The sequence below is a fragment of the Oreochromis aureus genome, linkage group 23, assembly GCF_013358895.1.
Source record: "Oreochromis aureus strain Israel breed Guangdong linkage group 23, ZZ_aureus, whole genome shotgun sequence".
In the NCBI taxonomy this organism is placed as follows: domain Eukaryota; kingdom Metazoa; phylum Chordata; class Actinopteri; order Cichliformes; family Cichlidae; genus Oreochromis; species Oreochromis aureus.
This window is the reverse complement of record NC_052963.1, coordinates 21,245,225-21,268,885: the sequence shown is the minus strand read 5'-3', so window position 1 is coordinate 21,268,885 and position 23,661 is coordinate 21,245,225. Positions and strand designations below refer to the sequence as shown.

Genomic DNA, 23,661 nt, shown 5'->3' with positions numbered 1-23,661 from the left:
AAACTTACACTGGCTCCCCATTAAATTTAGAATTGATTTTAAAGTTTTACTGTTTACTTATAAAATTTTAAATAATATGGCACCTGATTACCTAGCTGATCTTCTCTGCCCATATAGCCCCACAAGAGCACTAAGATCATCAGACCAACTGCTCTTAGTGCAACCCAGGTCTCGCTTGAAAACCAGAGGTGATCGTGCCTTCGCCGTTGCAGCACCTAGATTATGGAATACACTTCCTTTCCATATACGCGCATCGGATTCTATTCAGTCTTTTAAATCACGTTTAAAAACATACATGTTCGACATTGCATTTAAGGTCAATTAGGGCAAACTGCATCCGGTTTGCATTGGATTATGTAACTATTTTATTGTATTTTCATATTTATAATTTTATTATACTTGATTTTATCTGTACTATGATCTTATGGAAAGCACTTTGGTGTACTTCGGTCTTGAAATGTGCTATATAAATAAACTTTGATTTGATTTGATTTGATTCTCCAGCAGAGTGGCGCAGCGGAAGCATGCTGGGCCCATAACCCAGAGGTTGATGGATCGAAACCATCCTCTGCTATGTGTTTTGGATGGCCGGATTCTCTGAACTGTGTCCAAAAACAGACGACAGTCAGGACCTGATGCCCCAAAACGCAGCCAAGTCACCCTGCAGTACAGGCACCGAGTGAGTCAGTCGGGTACTATAACTGCCCCCGATCACCAAGGGCGGCTCCCTATGTGTACATAGCCTAGCACAGGGGTCTCCAACTCCAGTCCTGGAGAGCTACTTTTCTTTAGCTTTTAGGTGCATCCTTGTTCTGACACACCTGAATCAAATGAATGGCTTGTTATCAGGCCTTTGCCAAACTCGATGCCATGCTGAAGAGGTAATTCAAACCTTTGATTCAGCTGTGTTTGAGCACGTCCACACGTGCTCCTGCTACTCCCCTCTTTTAATGGAACTAAATTCAGTGATTCAAATCGTTGGTACTCTCTGGTCTTCATGTGGTTTCACAAGTCCTACCAGACAACATAAACACCCCCAAATAAAGTGAAGCAATAAGCACAGGGTGTTGGCTGTCCAGAGTTCTGGACACTAAGGCCGTTTATCAATGCCCAAGTACGCGAGTACGTACTCGCGTTCTCGGTGAGTACGTACCCGCCGAGAACGCGAGCACGGACTCGTGGGCCGCTTCTCAATTCTCGGCACGCGAGCACGGACTCGTGATTTGTACAGTCGGAACACCAGCGTGCGTGATGATGTCACAGGGCCGGAGTTTTTACTGCCGTCCCCTCTTAATTTAACTGTAAGTAACATGTTATGAAGCTTAACTTTAATCACAGCCAAACCAGTTTACTCAGGAACAAATAAAACACTGAAATAAACCAAACATTAACATTTAGAAGTGATCTAAGTGACTTATATATCATTGTTAACCTCAGTGGTGAAACCTCTATTAATAAAAATAGTGTACATGTACATACGTGTACATACCTTAATAAAAACAAGCAGGTGAGATGTTAGAACGCTTTTATTTCTATTCTAGTGGACACTCAATACTATAGACAGCTGCTGGAGTTTCTTTAACCTGAGTAGTGAGAAGTCCGCGAGCGGGGGTTGGAGTCCGCTGTTGAGTTTTGGACGAAATGCATTCTGGGATATTTAGCTGTCCCAAGTCTACACCGATGCATGCTCGATAAAACGGGCGGATCGAGAACACATCCGGGACTTTTTCGCGTTCTCGGCGTGATGCGTGCCAATTGGAACAGTACTTGGTCTCCGACTGATGACGTATCACGAGTACACGAGAACGCAAGTACGCACAAGTACGCATATTGATAAACGCCCTAAGTCTTTAGAGGTTCTCTGTGTCAGTGTTGACTTTTCCACCTCTCTGTCATTGGTCTTCCTCTTTGCTTCTTGGGAGGAAGTCTCCGAGATGCTTTTTTGGGATTTAAGATTTGATTGTAGCTCCTTTTTAACAGACATCTTTCAGGATAAATGGTGAATCCCAGGACGGCTCCCTTGAGTTTCTGTGTCATTTCGTTCATTTCATCATTTCATACTCACAGCTGACAGGTTAAAGGCTGAATCCCAGGAACAGTTGAGCAGCAATGTAGTCCAGAGAAGCTATGTCCAAGATCTCAATACGAAGACGCCCAAAGCGGTCTCTGGAGCCCTGTACCAACTGAATTGAGAATCTTTGAACTGAAAATCAGGTTGCACCATTGCCTAAACGCCTGTGTCCTGTTATTTATTAAAGGTAAATTTACACTTTTGACATTTTCGTCAGTTTTTATCTTGAGGCATCTCAGTATAAATTTAGAATCCCACTACCTCATGTGGACACTCTGCCCATGTTATTTCTTTGGGGTTCATCCTGCCAGCAGCACCACCAGTCCCATAGAAGAAAACGGTGTATCAAAAGATTTGGTAGAAGATTTCTTCCACTCGGTCATAAATAGTTGGTCTTGTGTCTTTCAACCAAAAATATATTTTTTTCGGGGGGTTTGTTGCTCTCTGTCCAATCGCTCTATGAATGTAGGTAACCGTTTAACGGGCAGAGACATACTCATATGTTGGTGTAAGTTTTCGTTTTTTTACCCCCACTGCAGCTCCCCTTAACAATGTGAGAAAGTGAAACAGGTCATTGAACGTGAATGTCCAGAATAACAAACCACTTATTTTGTCAGTCCTGGACTATGCTAAATGGCTGTAATATAAACCTAAAAGTGCAAGCATTTGGAATAATGGTTTTGCAGGTTTTCATACATTGTTTCCCTTTAGATTCATTATTCGAAGGTAATGTCGTTCATTAAGCTTGTTAAAGCGTTATGTTATACATGTGTACAGAAAATTCAAGTGTTAATTGGAAAATTAAAGAAGTAATTAAAATAACAGAACTGTAGATACCTAAACATATCTTCATCCTGTCAGCTAGATACTTATCATGCTTAATGGCAACAACGTAGCCTTTTTCATTTCTCAAATGGTAATTGTGTTATATGTTTGAAGGACATGAGCTTTATGAATTTCAAACTAAAGTATTAATTAAAGTAATAATAATAATAAAAAAGAAACCAATGCTCCTCTTGCATTCTTGTTAATAACTGCAATATATTAGTCACTTTCTACTAAACTGGCCCTTTTGCTTACTGCACTAACAAACATTTCCAGTCCCTGTACCTTACTGCTAAACCTAAAACCAATCAATGACATGAGCCTGATGTTAACAGGTAGATTACCTCAGTTGATGGATCTGATTGGTGCAACAACTACCCAGTCAATAGTGCCTGTTTAAAAAAAAAAAAAAAATCTGGTATAAGACCATGACACCTGAAAGAACATATTTACATAACATGCAGTTACGGCGTGAAGCAGGTGCTCATGATGCAGGTAGGCAGCAGATCGTGCATTTTGGGATGTTAGTTTATTTAAGCTTATTCGCTTAAATAAGGGTAAAAAACTTGCCTTTTTCCAAAGAGTAGAATCACCTAGTTATTTATTTTTGAATAAAGATAAAAAAAAATTGTCATTTGACAAATAACACAGTTTAACAGGTATTTGGAGGTTCTTGTTTCTGCTTGAATGTACTTACATCTGATTATTGTTTAACTTCTCATTTAAATATCACAGAATCAAGGTTAACATGGGAATAACATTTTCCAATCCTCAGTGTCAATACGTTCAAATAGTCTTCTGTATGGTGCAGTTAGTATGTAGGTCTATGTTCAAAGAGTAGTTATGTAGCATGTGAAAAGGATGACAGCATGTCAGTTTAGTCAGTTAAATACTGCATATTTACCAGGCAGTGAGCTTTGCATTGAGCTTAAGTAGACTGTGATACAAATGCACTTGTATATTTTTTGCAGCATGTATACAGTCATGGACTGGTATGAGAACACTGGAAATATAAAGGATGGTGTGAAGTCTGTAAAATGTTTCCTGTGTGATTTATTTGAGTGCTGATGCACTTTGATCATGAGTCAACATTTCAGTGTTTGCTTTTGCTTTAACACAAAGTTGAAGTTGAACTCAATGCACTGATTCCCACTGATTATTCTCTAAATCAGAGACATCTGTTGTGTTGTGCGTAAAGCACATGTAATAGAAATTGTTGTGCATCATGTTTGTGATGAAATGGATGAAATGATGTTAACGCAAGTGCAACTCTGCTTAATTTTCTTTTAATAAGGGTTGACTTTTCCCCTCAGTTCAATGAGATGTCTTTAAGCAGAGTCATGCTGGGAGGCTTAGGTGAAGGGCCAATCATGTGGTCTCCTAACATGACAGCCTTATAGTGGATTTAAAGTGTCCAGTAGTGTTTGAGCCATCTATCTAGCACCTCATTTTTCAATCCATAAATGTCTTAGATTGCGCTTGAGAGGTAGCAAAAACTTGTATTTCAAAGCAGTTTTCTATGTAAAGAAGAAACCAATTCACCCAGTATGGGATTAAACATTGACTCACATATTTGCTTTTGCAAAGTTGTTGACTCTTTTCTGACATGGCCACAGTCTGAATGCACAACATGACTAACAATAGGACTAAAAATTAATTCTGTGGTTGTGGTCTTTGGTTTTCACTACAATGTTAAGATTGTAGTTAGAAAAATACTAAATACACCAGGTCAGGGGTCCAAGGCTTTTAGTCAAACTCATATAAATAAAACTTTGCTTTTGGGGTCTTACCCTGTAAATGCTTTCTGTTAGCTTACTGGGGTCAGACAGGGGCTTCTCAAAGGATTAAACAGTGGCTGGCTTGAGGAACTGTAAAGCTAAAGTAAAAATTCATGTTGTTTCTCAGCTGAGGACTTAAAAGACTAGCAGAAACAGGGTTGTCATACTTACAAGTGTATTTGAGGTCTTGTGAAGTCTTTGTTCTTGAGCCACTAATACAGCCACAACAGCAACATGGATATGCAGCATGAAGCACCAAGGAATTCAACATAAATGTGGCATGTCAACAAACCAAACGCACAATGCAGCTTAATATAATGTGGTTAATACTTATTAAATACTTGATGAGTGCACTTTATCTGAGAAAATCTATATCCTGAGAAAGAACAACAAGACAAGTTCCAACAAGAATCTCATGACAGTTGGAAAACAGTGGGTATTTCCCCACATTCTGCAATGTATAAGCTGTGTACTGAACAATGCCCAGCATGTTATGTGGCTTAATGTGTGGCCTCAGTGACCTAATGGACAAAGTAAGTCAGGGATTTGTGGTTATTTGCAGTAGCATTAAAAGGGGAAGTGGTCCATGGATAGTTGCAAGTACTCAGACTCTTCGGAAGCTTATCGTTGGGTTAGAACCAAAAACAATATAGTGGTTACGGAATTGTAAGGAAAGGTAAAACATGATGTCATAATTACAGATGTATACGTACTGTATTGTCAAATCTGACATTTATAGTCTTTGTCCTGCCACTTCACTTGATTAAGATTGGTGTGAAGTTACATGTCATTTCACCCATGTAAGAATGGCACAGGTTCTAAGATAATCCACTCCTAACAGACAGCACTCTTCCAAAATAAAAATAAAAATTAACCACAGTAGAAGTAACACTATAAACACATAGTGAGTGAACAAGATACAGTCAGTGCATCATGGGAAACACCTAGCAATCAGGCCTAGCAATCACAGTGTAACTAACAGATAAATCAGGGTTACTTGATCCAACCCTAATCACATGCTATAAAAGGGGAGTTTTAATCCTACCCTGAAACATAGAGCCTGGTTCTGCTGGAGGTTTCTTCCTGTTAAAGGGGTGTTTTTCCTTCCTGATGTCACCAAAATGCTTCCTCAAAGGGGTCAAGTCACTAAATGACTGCTGTGGTTTTCTCTCTTTTCTCTGCATTATTGGGTATTTACCTTGCAATATATATCTATATCTATATCCAGGGGTGCATATAAGTGGTCCGCAGGTGTGCATGCGCTGTCAAAATAAAAGACGCGCACCAGATAAGAAGTTGCAATGCACGTTTGCGTACATACGATTTTCTGGAGGAGGACAGACATTTCTTTAGAACTCTTAAAGATGTCGAAGAAGCAAGCTCCTTTAAGCAATTACTTTGGTGTTCCTCCACCTCCAAAGAAATGTCAGAAGGAGTCCGAACTGCAAAAGAAGCGCGTATTCTCGGAAAAGTGGTTGCAGGAGGTGAGCTGGCATTTGTTTGAAGCCAGCTCACCTCCTGCTCACTCAATTAACCCAAAATCAGAATGACTCAAAATCCCTGAAATGTCTCTGTTAACGCATTTTGTGTAGTTTGTCCAAAGTTTGTCCATTCTACACTCCTGATGGGTTAATTGCGTTAATCATGATGACGGAAAAGAAAAGTTAAATGGGAAGATTTTTTTTCATTGGTTCTCAGATAAATAAAATTGAATTTAAATATGGTTTGATTTCTGTCAGATTTTTTATGCAGTCATGCTGATTTTTAGTTCCAAAAACAAATACTGAACATTAACTAACTGATATGTGCAAAGCACTTTTTAGGGGCTTTTAAACGTGTGGTGACACTTATATGTAGAGCTTTGTGTCATCTGCATAATTGAGGTCAGAGTTGCTGTAATGCTCCTGTCCTGATGCTCACACACGTCAAATAGCAGAAGCCTGATAAAATTACCTTATACTTCAGTTTCTGGATCTTATCCTTCTGTCTTACTACATTTCTTAATAATAGCATTCTGTAAAGATGGCCTTTCTTCTTAAAATATGATTTAAGATATTGTAATTTTAAGATAAATTGTAATAATTATTGTCCCTACATTTCCAAAAAAAAAATAAAAAAATGCTGAATTGATATAATCTTCTGTTGCCTTTCCAGGAGAGTGACCCTGACATTGAGAAACAAGGCTTTGAAAACTTGGCCTACGAGTATGGGAGCCAGACTGAGCTTTGCCCTCCACCTAAAGCTGCCTCAAGAGCCGCTTTTAAACTTCAGCGGATCACCTCTGAGCATGAGGTCCACATCATCCAAACCAGAATCTGCAGCCTGAATGGCATACTTGCTGTCACATGGTCTGTACCCAACAGTTTGGCCAAGGTGGACTATGATGCTTCAGTTATTCCAACCAAAGAGATCGCCCTGGAACTCCAGACCTTGGGATACAGCGTGGAGTCTGTGGTGCAGATCAGGGTGGATGGTATGCACTGCCAGTCCTGCGTGCAGTCTATTCAGGGACAGATCGGGGAGCTGCAGGGGGTTTCACATATTCAGGTGTCTCTTCAGGACAAAGCAGCGCTGATTGTTTTTAAGCCTCTTCTAGTCACACATGAAGAACTGAGAGACAAAATTGAGGACATGGGCTTTGATACTGCTTTGTTATCTGAGGACCCATCAGTAGAAGATTTAAGTTTCTGGCAGAATAAGGAGGTGGATGCCTCCACCCAGACTGTAACCATTTTGATTGGAGGGATGACTTGCAACTCTTGTGTGCGGACAATAGAAGGGAGGATCTCTCAGATGACTGGAGTGCGGTTCATAGCGGTGTCCCTGGAGGCGGAAAGGGGAACAATAACCTTTGATCCCTATTTGACAGAGCCAGAGCAGCTCAGGGCAGCCATTGAGGACATGGGCTTTGACGCCTCACTTAAAGGTAGGTAACAAAAATAAATGTTTGCTTAATGCAGCTTTTTAAAAAAAAAAAAAAAAAAATTTTTAGGATTATTTAAGTTTTCTTTTTCAGTGTGTCAAATGTTAATAAATATTGAGGGTGACAACTGACTGAACATCCAGGGAACAGTTAGCATTTGTTTTTACCATCCTGTTTTTCTTTAACATCTTACTTGAGCTCCACAGTACTTGGTCCAGATCACAACCTAAAGATCCCAGAACTTCTCCAACATGAAGGGACACAAACACTCAGGAGCTAGATACCTTACCCATTAGTTCACATGGTAACAGGTGTTAGCTTGACTCCAGCTGATCAGGCTTGGACAAGAAGTTATGCATCTTAATTTATTTTGGGAAGAATTTGGCACAGATTGGTGCATTTTTTTCTATCCCTATTTCTCATTTCTCAATTTGTACATCATTTCTCATCTGGTCTCAGTGCCTCTCATCAGAGATGCAAGAACAGTAGCACAGCTGGATCATCTGACCAGTTTTTAATTTGTTATGGCCCACTGCTGTATTTGCTGATCTCAGGTGTCATTCAAGCATAAGAGTGCTTCAATTTATGTTTTTAAGGCAGAGAAATAAATGAGGAGGGAGGATGTGGCATGAAACAAACCACCTGTGGTGCGGACAGCATCATCTGTCCCTAATATATAGTCAAGATAGGGGATTGTATGAGGTGTGCTCCCGCTCCTGAAATTCAGATAAGCACACCAGCACACCATCATTGCAGCTATCCTAATCTAGGGGGAAAAAAGCTCCTCTGCACACTTCAATACTGACCCTTCTGAGTCCAAGTTTGACAGCTTGCCATGTGGCGACACAAGAGGCATTTTAGCTATGTGTCTGCTGACCCAGTAGCTAGCATCTGAAAACTACATTAGTAAATTTTATTAGTTTTAGAAGAATGTATATCGTAGCTGCACTTTAATGTTTTCTACAGTTTATTTTTTTACTTTTTACCTCTTGTTTCTGTCTCGCAACACAAATGAGAAGTCTACATTTTATGCAATACAATAATAATAATAATAATAATAATACTTATTAAAGGCATACACAGACCAAAGCCAATACAACAAGTGTTAAGTTTACTCGGCAGATGAGTTGAGAGGTGAAATCTGTGACATTTGTGAGAACTCAACACAAATCCTTAGTGGATTTTTGACCCTTTTTTTGTCATTAATGGGATGAACATGAAAAATAACTCTCGTGCCTCAGTGGTACCTCATCTCTTCATCTGCTCTTTCTGTCAGGCAAGGAGTGAGTTGGGAACTCAAGTACCTTTGAACTAGTTTTTACACCCGAGGTAGAAAAGCACCCATTGTTAGATGTCCTTGGAGGGGTTTGCTTTCATTTAGGAAATGTCTGCCATTAACCGTGAAATCTTGTACATGCTATCTAAAGGGTTTCTTAGAAGAGGTATGTTGTTTAGAGTAAACCAGAAACTCAACGGTTACTCTGGGAACCAGACAACTGTACTCCTCAGTGAAACTCTGAGAGCCCTTATCCTTACCAGGGCTTTAATTGCAGAAACAGCCTGCCAAGATGAGGGATTAACGCAGGCAGATTATGAACAGATTCTTTAATTTCTCTTTATCTTGCTCAGCTCTCAGTGTCAGGTTTTATTGGCCTCTACTGGCCTCTTATTGGGATAGAAGTTATATATCATGTGGTTGTATATCATATGCCAGTGAGCTGTAAAAAAGGCTATCCAAACTTCTCAAACTAAGCAAATGCTTGGTTATTTTCTCTTCTAGTTAGCAGAAGGTGTGGGAGAAGATTGTGGACTTAAAGTAAATAAAATAAATCCAGCTTGCTTTAGAAATGCCATTCATGCTCGTTTCCAATTCTGTGCTTTCATCCTGGAGCTATATGAGAGTTAAACAATCAGAAATCATTCCTGTTTACTTTGTGCACCTTATATTTCCAGTACAACAGGGAATCATGCCACCTGCAGATGTTCTCTGACAACCGAGTTGTTAGTTCCTACCATGTTATCCAATCCATATCGGTATAGAGACTTCACATGATTTTTGTGTTCCTTTCATTTTTTTTAGCAGTGTATTGAACACACAGTTTTGGCCACAGCAAACAAAAAGGGGAACATTTGAACTTTGATAATTTATGCTGATGTCAGCTTAATCCATTTGTCTCACTGTGACGGCATACAATGTTTTAAAGAGTTCAAGCAAACAAGTTACTTATGTTCCTATTGCTTTAAAGTTTGGAGATGACCCATGGAAAATAAGGCTTTTTCCTAATTTGTGTGAACCTGACTGTTGACCTATGACCTTGAAGCATTACATACTAAAGTTTTATATCTTTACCCTTATCTTCTGTAAGCTGTGAAAGTTTGACATTTTAAGATATATTCATGCATGTGTGATTTTGCAAAACTTTATGGTGTCACTGTGATGCCTCTCCAGGCCTTTTCACAGGATATATTACTTGATATTATTCCTTGAAGTGTTTTTTCCCAGGTCAACTTTGACCTTAAACAATAAATGTCAATGTTAAATACTTAGCCAACCTAGGTACTCATGTCCCCCAGGGCCTAGTATATTGCTGTGAAATCTGAAAACGATGCATGAAAAATTGTGTGTGATATAAAGATTTTACTAACTTTCACATTCGGTATGACCTTGACTTTGACCTTGACCGATTTTCATGAAAATTAAATCACCTCAAGCTGGTATTGGTATCTATTGTTAATTGGTATCTACCATCACACAAAATCTGACACACTGCTAACAAACAGACAAAAAAAAAACAAATGAAAGAGATTATATCCTCCCTCCCTTCAGGGAGAGATTAAGATGAGTTTTTAAAATTTCTAGTTGGACCATGGTGAGTGAAGATTCTCAGTTGAGCCTCATAAATCTGTAGAGCTACAAACTTATATGGCACCTCCATATTTTTTTGTCCTTTCAGAACCTATAAAGAGTGTTCAGAGTCATGAAAAGTCCCAGCCTGTAAGCTTTGGACTTTCTGACATGTCGGCTAACAGGCCTGTAGTCAGCAATGGGACGGGTTCACAGGCACCATCTGCAAGTTCGCCTGAGATAAAAGCAAAGAGATGCTTCATCTGCGTCACGGGGATGACCTGTGCCTCCTGTGTGTCCAACATCGAGAGGAACCTGCTCAAACACAGAGGTGAGCAACTTCCAGGGATGAGGCATTTGTACTGAGATGAAGAATGCTGATAAAGTGTACTGTGTTTGTTAACCAGGTGTCCTCTCAGTGTTGGTGTCGCTAATGGCCGGTAAGGCGGAGGTGAAGTATGATTCAGATGTCCTGGATGCTATTGCAGTGACTGAGCTCATCAAAGACTTGGGCTTTGGTGCCAAAGTGATTGAGGATAATGCAGTAGCACATGGAAAGCTGGACCTCACTGTAAGTCTGCGGGACATCATATAATGCAGGATTTTGTGCAAATTCCACATCACATGTATTTCACATGCAGATAACAGGCATGACGTGCGCATCATGTGTCCACAACATCGAGTCCAAGCTCAACTTAACCAGAGGGATCCTCATGGCTTCGGTCACATTGGCAACCAACAAAGCTCAGGTTGAGTTTGACCCAGAGGTGCTCGGACCTCGGGATATTATCAAGATCATCCAGGTGTTTATCACAAGACTTTTAAAAGCCATCTTAAACCTACAATGTTTTACACATGCAATTTTCACACCTTGGAGTTTCTCCTCATTTCAGGGTCTTGGATTTGAGGCCAGGCTGGAGAAGGCGGGCTTCAAAAACAACCTTGATCACAAAGAAGAAATTCGACAGCAAGTATCTGGTTTACAGTTCTTATTTTTAAATAATAACAATTAACAATTTTCTAACAATTAAACCCTGAGAGTATGCCGTTGGCAGGTGGAAAGTTATAACCAGCACATGGTGGTTTTGATCCAGATATTGATCCCCCAGGTCATGCTTAAACCCACAATCCCTCACTACACTTTTTCTTTCACTACTGGAAAAGGCTTTTTAGATTTAGGTCAGAGTCAACATTTCGATTAATTAGTACTTATACCAACTTTCACTTTTCCTTAAATGTCATACAGATGGACTGTTTCTGCTCTTGGCTCTATATGAGAGATGCAAGACCAGAGGTGGTAAAACTAGATTTTCTTAGTGTACAGGCTGCATTCAGCTGACTTGCTGCTCTTTGTGAATTTAGATCACTGAATTCAACAAGATGTCAGCAGATTTTTCACAGCTATTATGACAGATTTTCCATCCCCTACACTGTCACTAAACTGTCTTTATACTAGACTGTATACAGTTGTCAGGCAATTTGAAATTACCGGCCTTTCTCCGTTTGGCCACCAGGGGAACATTTGCAGCTAAAAAAGGTGTCAGATTATTAGCTTACTGCTAAATTTTTCCTTAAAAATGACCAGCTGTACAAAAAATCAGTGGAAAGGATGAATGTTTTTTTCATAACAGACATGTCTGCCTGGTTTTTGTAGGTGGAAGAACTCATTTCTGTTGAGCCTGGTCTTTGGCTTGCCTGTGATGGGTCTCATGATCTACATGATGGTCATGGACAACCTGCACCAAGAACATGGGGGCTCCATGCCCACCGAGCAGAATGTACTTCCGGGCCTCTCCATCCTTAACCTGCTTTTCTTTGTGCTCTGCACACCTGTCCAGGTGAGGAAGCACAATCTGAGCTAAACCTTTAATCACACGAGTGTGTTTTCTTTGCTAAGGATGGTAAAAGTGTAGGACTCACGGTGGAGCGTGAATCCTTCCCCTCACTGGATCTTTGTGTCTTCCTTGATGCAGATCTTTGGAGGTCGATACTTTTACATTCAGGCCTACCGCTCGTTAAAACATCGCACTGCCAACATGGATGTGCTAATTGTGTTAGCCACCTCCATTGCCTACATCTATTCCTGCGTGGTCCTCATCGTGGCCATGGCTGAGCAGGCCAGCCAGAGCCCTGTGACCTTTTTCGACACTCCACCCATGCTCTTTGTGTTCATCGCTTTGGGACGATGGCTGGAGCACATCGCAAAGGTAAAATAAAAAGAAAAAAAGATTTATAAGGCTTAATTCTAGGGAACTATAAACTGTCAAGTCACTGCTGATTCTTGGAATCAGCTCACTACAGTTGCTTATATATGACCTAATTCAAACTTGCACTGTCTGCATTAGGCAGCATGTTTGTTTTTTCTCCAGGCTTTTATTGCCATATTTTATTGACTCTTCAGAGGGCTGATGTTTTTATTGTGCTAGACAATGATAAACTGAACATCGTCTGATGCTACATCACAATCACAGGACTGCATTCAATTTGATGATGAAGTTGCTTGCATTTTATATCTGCAGTGCATGTTTTTTTTTGTGCAGTACTCAAATAATAGCTGTAATAGTGTTATTACTATTACTATTTACTATTACTACTTCACTGACTTCTGATGTTGGCTAGCCACCATGAACTCACCCACTGGTTAGCAATCTTTTTTTTTAAGTTCGCCAATGTTTTACTTGTAAATTTTCTATTCTTTCCTGTGAATTTTTCTTTTTTTCTTCAAAATTTGCAATTTCTAGTAAATTTGCCATGTTTTTGTTAATAAATCTTTTATTTTTTTTCTTGCTACTTTGATGCTTTTTTCAAAAGAACGTTTGCATTCTCAATCATCCAATTTCAAAAGTTGAATCATGTTTTTGTGGAGAAACGTAATCCAAGTCTTCTTCAGTCTTGACTGCTTTCTCCCACAAAACGCTACGTCCAGATGAACAGATTCAACTTTTGGAGATTTTTCAAAAGAAGTTTTGAAAATTTTGCCAAATGTATCATTCTCCTAATTTCTTAGTTTTTCTTTGCAATTTTAATATTTTTTCTAGTAATTTTGACAGATTTTTGTTGCAACCATTGCATTACGTGAGTTTCAGACATCTAAAAGTCCTAGCACAGAATTGTGCCAGGATCTCTGACACTGTGTTCTCATAAATTTGATCCAAGTTTGACCATTTTTCTTATAAATTAAAAATGTTTATTTTTATGTTTATTTCTTATACAATTTTGTCCTTATAAACTTGACAGTATTTTCTCACAAATTTGCTATTTTTATGGGAAATTTGCTGATTGTTAACTTTAACTTTCACTCTCGCCAGTGTTTTACTTGTAAATGTATTTATTTATTTATTTTTGTAAAGTTTAGGCGAATTTTACAGGTCTTTTACTAATAGATTTTCATTTTTTTTCCTGAAAATTGGCCGGTGAAAATTGACAATTGTTTTGATTGTTTTTTTCCCTCAGATTTTAACAGTTTTTTCCCCTATAAATTTGACATCTTTATCATAAAGTGTAATATTTATTTATATTTTGAAAAAAATGTAGTCATTAATTTAAACTTTGTTCTTACAAATGTGACAGATCATAAATTGACAAATAAATCTTCATGTTTTTCTGCTAAATTTCCCACTTTTCCCCACATATTTGCCAGCTTTTCTCTTGTGCTATTTTTTCCTCATGAACTTACATCTGTATATGTGAAATTATTACTAACTGATTCATCATAAGCTTCTGTACTCTGGCTTGGACAAAAACGCAAAGAAACTAAAACATTGTTATAGGAGCCGTCTCAGAAATGAAATGCTGCAGATTAATTTCCTGTCTTTGTGGTGGGACACTAGCAGCAGGTGTTTTAACACCAGTGAGAGAAGGCCCATTCTTTATACACATATTCACCAGCAGGAGAGTATGAACTTTCTTCTGTCGCCATCTCAGCGGCACAGTTGTGAAAATCTGGGAACACAGATTTTTCTTGCAAAATTACTTTATGCAGATATAACCTAGATACATACAAATTCTCACATTTCCGCGGTAACCATACAACCATGTGACTGTAGCAATTCAAAATGCCCATACTTAGTAGACAGGAGAGTATACGAGGTCATACCATTAGTGCAGTACATCTTTGTTTTAAGACTGCAACGATACATTCTCCTGTGCTGTTTCTACTGTCTTAGAGTAAAACCTCAGAGGCTTTGGCCAAATTAATGTCACTTCAAGCCACCGACGCCACTGTGGTCACTTTGGGATCTGACAAATCCATCATCAGGTGAAACACATAAGATAAATAAATAAAACCATCACCTCTGTGGTACATGACATGTGTGTCTGTAAAAACATATTTATCCTCAGTGAGGAGCAGGTGCTGGTGGAGCTCGTTCAGAGGGGCGATATTGTGAAGGTTGTCCCTGGAGGGAAGTTCCCAGTCGATGGGAAAGTGATTGAAGGGAGCTCCATGGCAGATGAGTCCTTGATTACAGGTAGGAGGGAGTGAATGATGTGAATCCTTGGCTTTGAATGTGGATTTTAGGCATCTTAAGCCAAATTTAGAATTCATTTCTGTGAGTTTTCCGTCTCCGTGTGGCAGAACAAGTGGCATGCATTGCAGATCTTTAGTCCCAGAGGTTACATTTGTGTCATTAAGTTATAAAGTCTTATAAATGTAATCAGAGATGTCTGGTTTGTGTAGGTAAAATTCTTTTTGCATGCAGGTTTGAAAAAGACATTCATTTCAATAAAAAGAATCATCTGGCATTTTCGAGATTCAACCTATTGAATATCAAAGAATCAGATTTTATGCCGATTTATTAGGAACCAGAACTAGAAAAAAAAAAAGAACTAAGAATACTGACACAAAAAGACAAAGGGAAATTAATCAGAAATATCAAAATTTCCTGAGTCTGAGGCCACAACTTTGGACTGCTGTAACAAGCAAGAGTGCTCGAGAGAGCCAGTCCTTAATTACAGCTGGTGGGTGACTGGATGGTGAAGAAGAAGGGGTGAAAGCCAGTGATCCAACAGAGAGTGGCTGAGCAGCTGAGCCTCTGAAAGGACCTCTGGAACAAAAACAAACCACAGTTACACAAAAGGCAGAAGATGACTGTGACACCATCATTTAGACATTTGTTGCAATTTTTCTTCCTCTCTTTCTGTCAGGTGAGCCAATGCCCGTTAGTAAGAAGGTGGGCAGTTTGGTGATTGCCGGCTCCATTAACGCTTACGGTGCCCTTCTGGTGGAGGCCACTCACGTCGGTGCTGAAACAACACTGTCACAAATAGTCAAACTGGTCGAAGAGGCACAGACCTCTAAGGTAAGCTATAAAAATAACAATTTTAAACTATAAGGTTACTCACATGTGTTTAATAATAATAATAATAATGATAATAATAATGATACACTTTATTTATAAAGCACACTTAAAACCAAGGGTATACCAAGGTGCTTAACAAGTAACACAGAGAATAAAAGGAAGATAATAGAAATAGAAATAGGACCAAAGCAAGTACTAGGTATGCAAGCAGATAACTGTCACTGATACATAGGAGAAGCAGCAGATACAGAACAAACAAGGAATTAATTGAGCATAAAAGTGCATAGTGTAAAATCATAAGTGAAATGTTAACTAGAAGGAAAGGCAAGATTGAATAAGTGGGTCTTTAGTCGTGATTTAAACAGTGCAATAGAATCAGAGGCGCGGATAGCGAGAGGGAGGTTATTCCACAGTACTGGGGCAGCCAGAGCGAACGCACGGTCACCCCGAGACTTCAGTCGAGATCTAGGTTGCGTCAGAAGTAGTTGAGTAGCAGATCTAAGTGTTCTAGCAGGAGTATGTGGCCTGAGAAGTTCACTAAGATAACTCGGTGCTAATTTATTAATAGTTTTGAACGTAAGGAGTAATATTTTAAATTGAATACGGTACTTTATGGGCAGCCAGAGCAAGCCAGCTAGAACAGGAGTAATAGATCAGAATTTCCTGGTACCAGTCAGGAGGCGGGCCGCCGCATTTTGGACTGTTTGCAGTCTAAGGAGAAGAGAAGAGGGAAGACCATAGTGTGTTTATATGATCGAATGACACAAATGGAATATTTGCAGCTGTCCCTTAATAGCTTACAGACTTTCTTGAGCAATAGTTCTCGAGCTTCCTGAAGCTCTTTGAAACTGTTTCTTTGGACATTGGCTGCTTGTTAAAAAATGGCCTGTATTTGTATAGCGCTTTACTAGTCCCTAAGGACCCCAAACCGCTTTACACAACCAGTCATCCACCCATTCACACACACTGGTGATGGCAAGCTACATTGTAGCCACAGCCTTTAACTCATTTTCAGTCCAGTCCTTGTACCTGAGAATTTTTAAAGGAACTTTTTAATTTATTATTTTTGTTTGTTAAGCCACTTAACACTGTCCTATGAATCATTCAAGCATAAACAGGCTCCCAACTCAAGAGATGAACCAAGAAACACCAAGGTCACGTTTCAGTTCGTATGGTTGTCTAACAGTGATAAATTTACTGTAATATGATTGGTTATCATGTGGACAGCGTGGCAAATGGATAAAGTTCCATAAAGAACCTGCTCTTGGAGGGCTGGAAGTCCTGCATGGTTGGAAAGTTCTAGTTGCTGAGTTTTTACAGTGTAATTATGATGAAGGCAGTGCTTACTGCTACCGAGGTGCGCAGACACTGTAGACACTGAAAAGAGACTGTTAACACTAAACTATGTTGTATTTTGCCCCTGGTTCTGCATGAATAAGTAAGAATAAAAATTTTGGATTCCTTTGTCATTTAGACATTTTGCTTGGTCCTCCAGTAGGCCAGTTGATTAGAGTGTGTTGGTAATAACATCAAGGTCATTGGTTCAACCCCCATACTGGTCACTTGCTGCCTTTAAAGGTCACTCACTGTTCTTAATGTAACTCCTTCAAATAATTTCTGTATGTATAATACAAAAAAGGGATTTATGCAATACATACACTCTTCTCAAACAAGAAAAGTTCTTAGGAAAAGTTACTAGAATGAATGTTTTACAAAGAGAATAGGGACTAATCTTGCTTTCCCTTCTCCTCGTCAGGCCCCCATCCAGCAGTTTGCAGATAGACTCAGTGGCTACTTTGTGCCCTTCATTGTTATCGTGTCCCTGTTAACGCTGATAGTGTGGCTGGTCATTGGCTTTGTCAACTTCGACATTGTGAAGGAGAACTTCCCGGTAAGTGTGCATGCAGACGCCTTGTGTGTGAATAAAAACAGCTGTAGCCTGATCACACCGCTCTCCTCCTCAAAGGGTTACAACCAGAGCATCCCCAAGGCAGAGGTCATCGTCCGCTTCGCCTTCCAGGCCTCCATCACCGTTCTCTCCATCGCCTGCCCCTGCTCTCTGGGGCTGGCAACTCCGACGGCGGTCATGGTTGGCACAGGGGTTGGTGCTCAGAACGGCATCCTCATTAAAGGAGGCGAGCCGCTGGAGATGGCGCATAAGGCGAGACCTATAATGCTTTTTTTTTTTACACTGCAGAAACACTGAGGCGGGTAGAAAGGAAATATGTCTGTAATGAGCGAATAAATGAAAGAGAAAAGAGCTGGAACAAATGTAACATTTCACTTCAATATTTGAGTCGGCCTGTATTCTAATTAACTGGTGACACCATGTGGCCATTGCTGCTTGATTACAGCCAGGGGCGATTCTAGCATCTGTTGGGGCCTGAGGCAGAAATGGGCCCCTCCAACCAGAGATCAATTATGTTATAAATAACAAAATAAATAAATAAAAACAAACAAGTAAATAAATACAATATAAAAATAGAATAAATAATAATATCAAGGAATCTTAAGAAGGAATCTTTAGAGTGCAGTGCTCAGATTGTAATAAGGCACCTCTTAGAAACTCTTTTAAACCTGACACTGACCTCTATGTGTCTCAATCAGATCGGTGTAGTGATGTTTGATAAAACTGGCACGATTACAAATGGCGTGCCGCGGGTGACTCGAGTTCTGGTGTTGTGGGAAGTGGCCCGCATGCCCCTGAGGAAGATCCTGGCAGTGGTGGGTACTGCAGAGGCCAGCAGCGAGCACCCGCTAGGCATAGCAGTTGCCAAACACTGCAAACAGGTGAGAGGTCTATTTATGCCTGCCTTTTTGATCAGGAGAAAACTTTACTGACTTTCTATCAACTTTCTGACAGGAGCTGGGCTCCGATGTCCTCGGGTGCTGCCAGGACTTCCAGGCCGTGCCCGGCTGTGGGATCAGCTGCCGGGTGTCCAGCGTGGAACATCTGCTGCTGCAGCCGAGCGAGGAGCGATTCCTGCTGCCGGGGGCCGCTATTGAAGAAAGCAACATGCTGCCTGCAGGAGAGTCCACCTCTGCAGGTCAGAAAAAAACTGTAACTGTAAACTTTATTCAAAGCAGAGGTGGCAAAAGTACAGACTTTTTTTTAGTTAAGTAGAAGTACAAATACCTGGGTTAAAAATACTCCAGTAAAAGTTGAAGTACTAAAGCAACTTTGTTACTCAAGTAAAAGTATAAAAGTACAGGCTCTGAAATGTACTAAAAGTACAAAAGTAAAAAGTAGTCTATTAACCACTTTTGTACAAAGGTAACTGAACCTTGTGCTGTGTAGTATAATAATAAAATAACATTATTACATGAGAATTCAAAAATTATTTGAATTTAAATTTAAATGAATGTACTCAGTGTGATCTGTTATGTAGGATCTCTGCAGTGAAAGTCAATGTTCTGTTGCCTACATTGTAGAGGGTGCCTTTGGCTCCACACATAAACAGGAAAATGAGAACAGTCAAGGATTGCACTGGGATTTAGCAGGTGGGAAACCTGAAACTGGTTGTAGTGGCTCAGTGTGGGGAATAGAATCACAACTCACAATCATTTCTAATATGAACTTCAGTAGATTTTCTTGTGTACAGGCTGTGATCAGCTGACCTGCTGCTCTTTGCGGATACACATAACTGAATTCAACAAGATGTCAGCAGATGTTTCACAGATATCATGGCTAATGTCAATCCTCTACACTGACACTATACTGTTTATACTGTCTTTATCTTACACAGTGTACAGTTGTCAGGTAATTTGTAATAACCTGCCACTTACCAAAATGTTTCACCCCCGAGTATAAATTCATGAACCCGTTTTGAAAATGTAAGGAGTAGAAAGTACAGATATTTTTTTTTAAATGTAGGGAGTAAAAGTAAAAAGTTGTCAGAAAAAAACTAATACCAGAATATTCTATTGAAGTTTATAGTAATGAAGCATTTGTCTATTAATTAAAATTAATAGACAGCGTTAAACCTCTCAGGAAACTGCTGTGATCATCCACCTGGGTTCCAAGAGCAACTTCTTGCACCGTGTAGGCCAGTTAGCTCAGATGGTCAGAGCGTGGTGCTAATAACGCCAAGGTCATGGGTTCAAGCCCCATACTGGCCACAGAATCACAAGGGAAATTTCTTTGTAGATAGCAGACACTGCCTAGCTTTTTGCTTTGTTTTTTCAAGCTATGCATGTTCAGTTGGCAGCGATGTTAACAAGTGACCTGCTGAAGTTCAAATTGAGCATCAGAGTTTTCAGATATTTCCCACATCACCATATTTAAGGTTTACAGAGAATGGTCTGAAAAGGGGAAATTATTCAGTTAGTTAGACGAAGGCAACAGTAACTCAAATAATCACTCGTTACAACCAAGGTATGCAGAAGACCATCTCAAAAGCAGCAGACGACCACAAAGAGTCCCACTCAGCAACTTGTTGGTCAGCAACTTGTTGAATCTATGCCATGAAGAATCACAGCAGTTCTGAAGGCAAAAGAGCGTCCAACCTGGTGCTAGTGAGGTTTAACTGTAAGCAGTCATTGTTTTTAATCACATTCTTCTGTTTCCAGCTGAAGGGCTGTTTTATTCTGTCCTGATTGGAAACAGAGAGTGGATGAGGAGGAACGGCCACCACATAGGAGCAGATGTGGATGCCGCCATGTCGAGCCACGAAACCAAAGGGCAGACAGCCATACTGGTGGCTATAGATGGTGAGGGGAAAACAAAGTTTTCTTTGTGGCTTTGGTGCCACATTTAAACTTCATCTTATGCTGTGTGTGTGGGTGTGTGTGTGTGTGTGTGTGTGTATAGGTGTTTTGTGTGCAATGTTAGCCATCGCAGACACGGTGAAAGCAGAGTCAGCATTAGCAGTGCATACACTGAACACTATGGGCATTGAGGTGGTGATGATGACAGGAGACAACAGGCGCACAGCTAAAGCCATAGCAGCACAGGTAACACTTGCACACTCTAAAAATCTACCTGAATGTTTAAAATGTAATCAAAGTGTTTGATTGGCTGCAGGTGGGGATCAGAAAGGTATTTGCAGAGGTGCTGCCATCACACAAGGTGGCAAAAGTCCAGGAGCTGCAGAAACGAGGCCTGCGGGTGGCCATGGTGGGAGATGGCGTGAACGACTCCCCCGCCCTCGCCCGTGCCGATGTCGGCATCGCAATCGGCACAGGCACCGACGTAGCTATTGAGGCGGCTGACATTGTCTTGATCCGAGTAGGTGGCAGATAGTCTGTGTGCAGATACATTGGCTTGTTTAAACTGTCTCACTTGAAGCTTTTCACACTCTGCAGAATGACCTGCTAGATGTGGTGGCCAGCATCGAGCTGTCCAAGAAGACGGTGCGTCGGATAAGGATCAACTTTGTCTTTGCTCTCTTCTACAATCTTGTTGGAATACCAATCGCTGCAGGTGAGAGCTACTGTAAAATCCTGAACCAATAACGCAATCTAGTCAAGGTGAACGTGCAAGCTTGATATTTTGGGAAACCAAAATCCAAAATGAAATCAGAAATTATTCTTATCCTGACACATTGTGGATGACATTGAGGTGCCTCTTTCTCAAATGTGAGCTGTTGGTTGTAGGTGTGTTCATGCCCGTTGGCCTGGTGCTCCAACCCTGGATGGGCTCAGCTGCAATGGCTGCCTCATCAGTTTCAGTGGTCCTGTCTTCTTTACTGCTGAAAATGTGAGTCCATCTGCATTTACATGATCTGCACTTATAAAGATTAGGGAGGAAACTGCAGGACAAAGCAGCCACAATTTAAATCAGACCTGTTGGTGGTGCCTGACTGATCCCTGTGAGGGAAATTAAGATGGTACATCATGCATCACAGGGGCTCACCAAAATTGGACAATAGATATCTGGAAACATATTCCGTGGTCCGATGAGTCTGTTTCAGTTTAGAATTTGACGAAAACAGTATGAATACATGTATTCATCCTGCTTTATATGAACAATTCATCCTGGGAGTGGCAGTGTAATGGCATGGGGGACATTTTCTTAGGATATTTTTGCCTGTGGGGGTTCCAGCCGGTTGGCTCAGCTGGTCAGGGTGTGGTGCTAATAATGCCAACGTCACAGGTTCAAGCCCCATACCGGGCAAGAAAAATCTGCATTTTAATGATTCAATTCAATTTTATTTATATAGTGCCAAATCACACAACATTCACCTCAAGGCGCTTTATATTGTAAGGTAGACCCTACAATAATACATACCGAGAAAAACCCAATAATCAAATGACCCCCAATGAGCAAGCACTTTGGCAACAGTGGGAAGGAAAAACTCCTTTTTAACAGGAAGAAAACCTCCAGCAGAACCAGGCTCAGGGAGGGGCGGCCATCTGCTGCGACCGGTTGGGGTGATCATGATCATGAAACTGACCTCACACTGACCTCACAGCCCAGTGGTGGTCAGTGGTGGCAGTATCATTAATTATGTAAATATACTGTTTATACAGTGGGGAAACCTGCAGTCAGCTCAGACTAAAAACATTTCTCTGTCTGAAATCTCAGCGTCCAGATGAACACAATAAACTTTATGCGATATGAAGCTTATGTTTTCCCTTCTCCCGCATACCTGGTCTGTTTTCACTCGCGCTTGAGTTTAGTGGTGAAATTAATCACCCCGTATTTCCTCCAGGTACAAGAAAACCTCAGTGGAGCTCTATGAGATGCGTGCTAGAGGCCAAATGAGGAGCCTTCGTTCGTCACAGATCAGCACACATCTGGGTCTGGACGGCCGGCGGCGCAGTCCCGCTCTCCCCAACGCAACTCGGGAACAGAGGAACCCAAGCGGCATGACTCCACCCGGCTTCTCCGGCCGCTCACCCAGTCAAGGGGCATCCATTAAGGTTGTCACTGAGGAGCAGGGCCGCTACTCCCTGCTGGAGCACCAGACTGCAGACGTCCTCAACGTGTTGTAAAGGGAAAACAGGAAGATGTTTTTTACCTGGTACTCATGTTTACGACTAAAAAAAAGTATTTATGTAAATACACTAATTGTCAAACCTAAAGTGCTCTTTTATTTTGATGTAACATTAAAGTTTTACTGAAGCCACATGTATAAAGTCGGTTTGCTTATGTGTCACATAAATCCTCCAGACAAATAACTTCGGTGCAAATCGACTTTTACAATATCCACGAGTCAGAGTAAAGCTACTGTTCGGATAAGGCCTTCAGTGAGAGTGTGGATCTGAGAGCTTATAAATAATGCATGTGTTGATAGAGGGAAATCATTTTCTGTGTAAAAATCCCTTCATCCGTTTCATCTGATTTTGTGATTTGTTTGCAAATTTGCACATTCTCAATGCAACTTAAGTTCCACCAAATCCAAGAAGAAGAAAAAAACACTCCAGAGAAGAAAACTACTCTTTTCATGTTGCCTTGGGGGATATTTTCCAGTAAAGCTTCACAGACGTGAAGACAAAAAATTGGAGTGCAGTATTTTTTCCTTTCTTTTTGTCCATATCTGCTTCACACTGTGCCAGGGTTAATTAATGGAGCACATTAATCAAATGACCTCACACATGGATTCTATAGTTAGTTTCACATCTTGTTGAGCTTAATTACGAGTGAGTAGATATATGGACGTCAGGGTTATAAATATGACTCGTGTCTCGTACTTAGCCTGCACAATAGACTTTTTTATTACGACAGTCTGACATATGGAAGCAGGAAAAGCACAGCTGTAACCTGGTACGCCTTTATTCGTGTCATTATTCACGCCTGCCAAGGGAACAAGTCAAAGGGCTACTAATTAGCTCCCTATTATAGTGAGTCTAGAAGCAAGGCTGGTGCTCACAAAATTTAATTTGCTCTCATTTCATTCACTTCTTTTTGGTAATCAGGAACAAAACCTTAAAAACACTGAGCATGTTTACATAAAATCCTCAGCAGAGCACTGCAA

The 23,661-nt window shown here is 40.4% G+C and overlaps 1 protein-coding gene and 1 non-coding gene across 4 annotated transcripts in view; both read left to right on the top strand.

Annotated features, from left to right (window-relative positions):
- Positions 1 to 22,814, top strand: part of atp7b (ATPase copper transporting beta) — an 83,802-nt gene extending 60,988 nt beyond the window's left edge. The window contains exons 1-21 of one of the 3 annotated variants that reach the window (XM_031727025.2): positions 3,344 to 3,391; positions 6,829 to 7,600; positions 10,552 to 10,773; positions 10,850 to 11,013; positions 11,084 to 11,245; positions 11,336 to 11,409; positions 12,097 to 12,280; positions 12,416 to 12,649; positions 14,609 to 14,700; positions 14,784 to 14,911; positions 15,588 to 15,742; positions 17,499 to 17,633; positions 17,709 to 17,903; positions 18,350 to 18,532; positions 18,606 to 18,789; positions 20,312 to 20,452; positions 20,553 to 20,695; positions 20,766 to 20,969; positions 21,047 to 21,164; positions 21,338 to 21,440; positions 22,396 to 22,814. In XM_031727025.2, the coding sequence (XP_031582885.2) occupies positions 3,383 to 3,391; positions 6,829 to 7,600; positions 10,552 to 10,773; positions 10,850 to 11,013; positions 11,084 to 11,245; positions 11,336 to 11,409; positions 12,097 to 12,280; positions 12,416 to 12,649; positions 14,609 to 14,700; positions 14,784 to 14,911; positions 15,588 to 15,742; positions 17,499 to 17,633; positions 17,709 to 17,903; positions 18,350 to 18,532; positions 18,606 to 18,789; positions 20,312 to 20,452; positions 20,553 to 20,695; positions 20,766 to 20,969; positions 21,047 to 21,164; positions 21,338 to 21,440; positions 22,396 to 22,678 (3,885 nt within the window). In that variant the 5' untranslated portion in view covers positions 3,344 to 3,382 and the 3' untranslated portion in view covers positions 22,679 to 22,814. Of the gene's footprint in view, positions 1 to 3,343; positions 3,392 to 6,828; positions 7,601 to 10,551; positions 10,774 to 10,849; positions 11,014 to 11,083; positions 11,246 to 11,335; positions 11,410 to 12,096; positions 12,281 to 12,415; positions 12,650 to 14,608; positions 14,701 to 14,783; positions 14,912 to 15,587; positions 15,743 to 17,498; positions 17,634 to 17,708; positions 17,904 to 18,349; positions 18,533 to 18,605; positions 18,790 to 20,311; positions 20,453 to 20,552; positions 20,696 to 20,765; positions 20,970 to 21,046; positions 21,165 to 21,324; positions 21,441 to 22,395 lie in introns of those variants that run through there. The other 2 variants (XM_039607112.1, XM_039607113.1) reach the window with 2 other exon arrangements.
- On the top strand, positions 19,788 to 19,861 carry trnai-aau. Its single transcript has one exon. It is a non-coding gene; the product is annotated as a tRNA-Ile (tRNA).
- Positions 22,815 to 23,661: the final 847 nt, after the last annotated feature.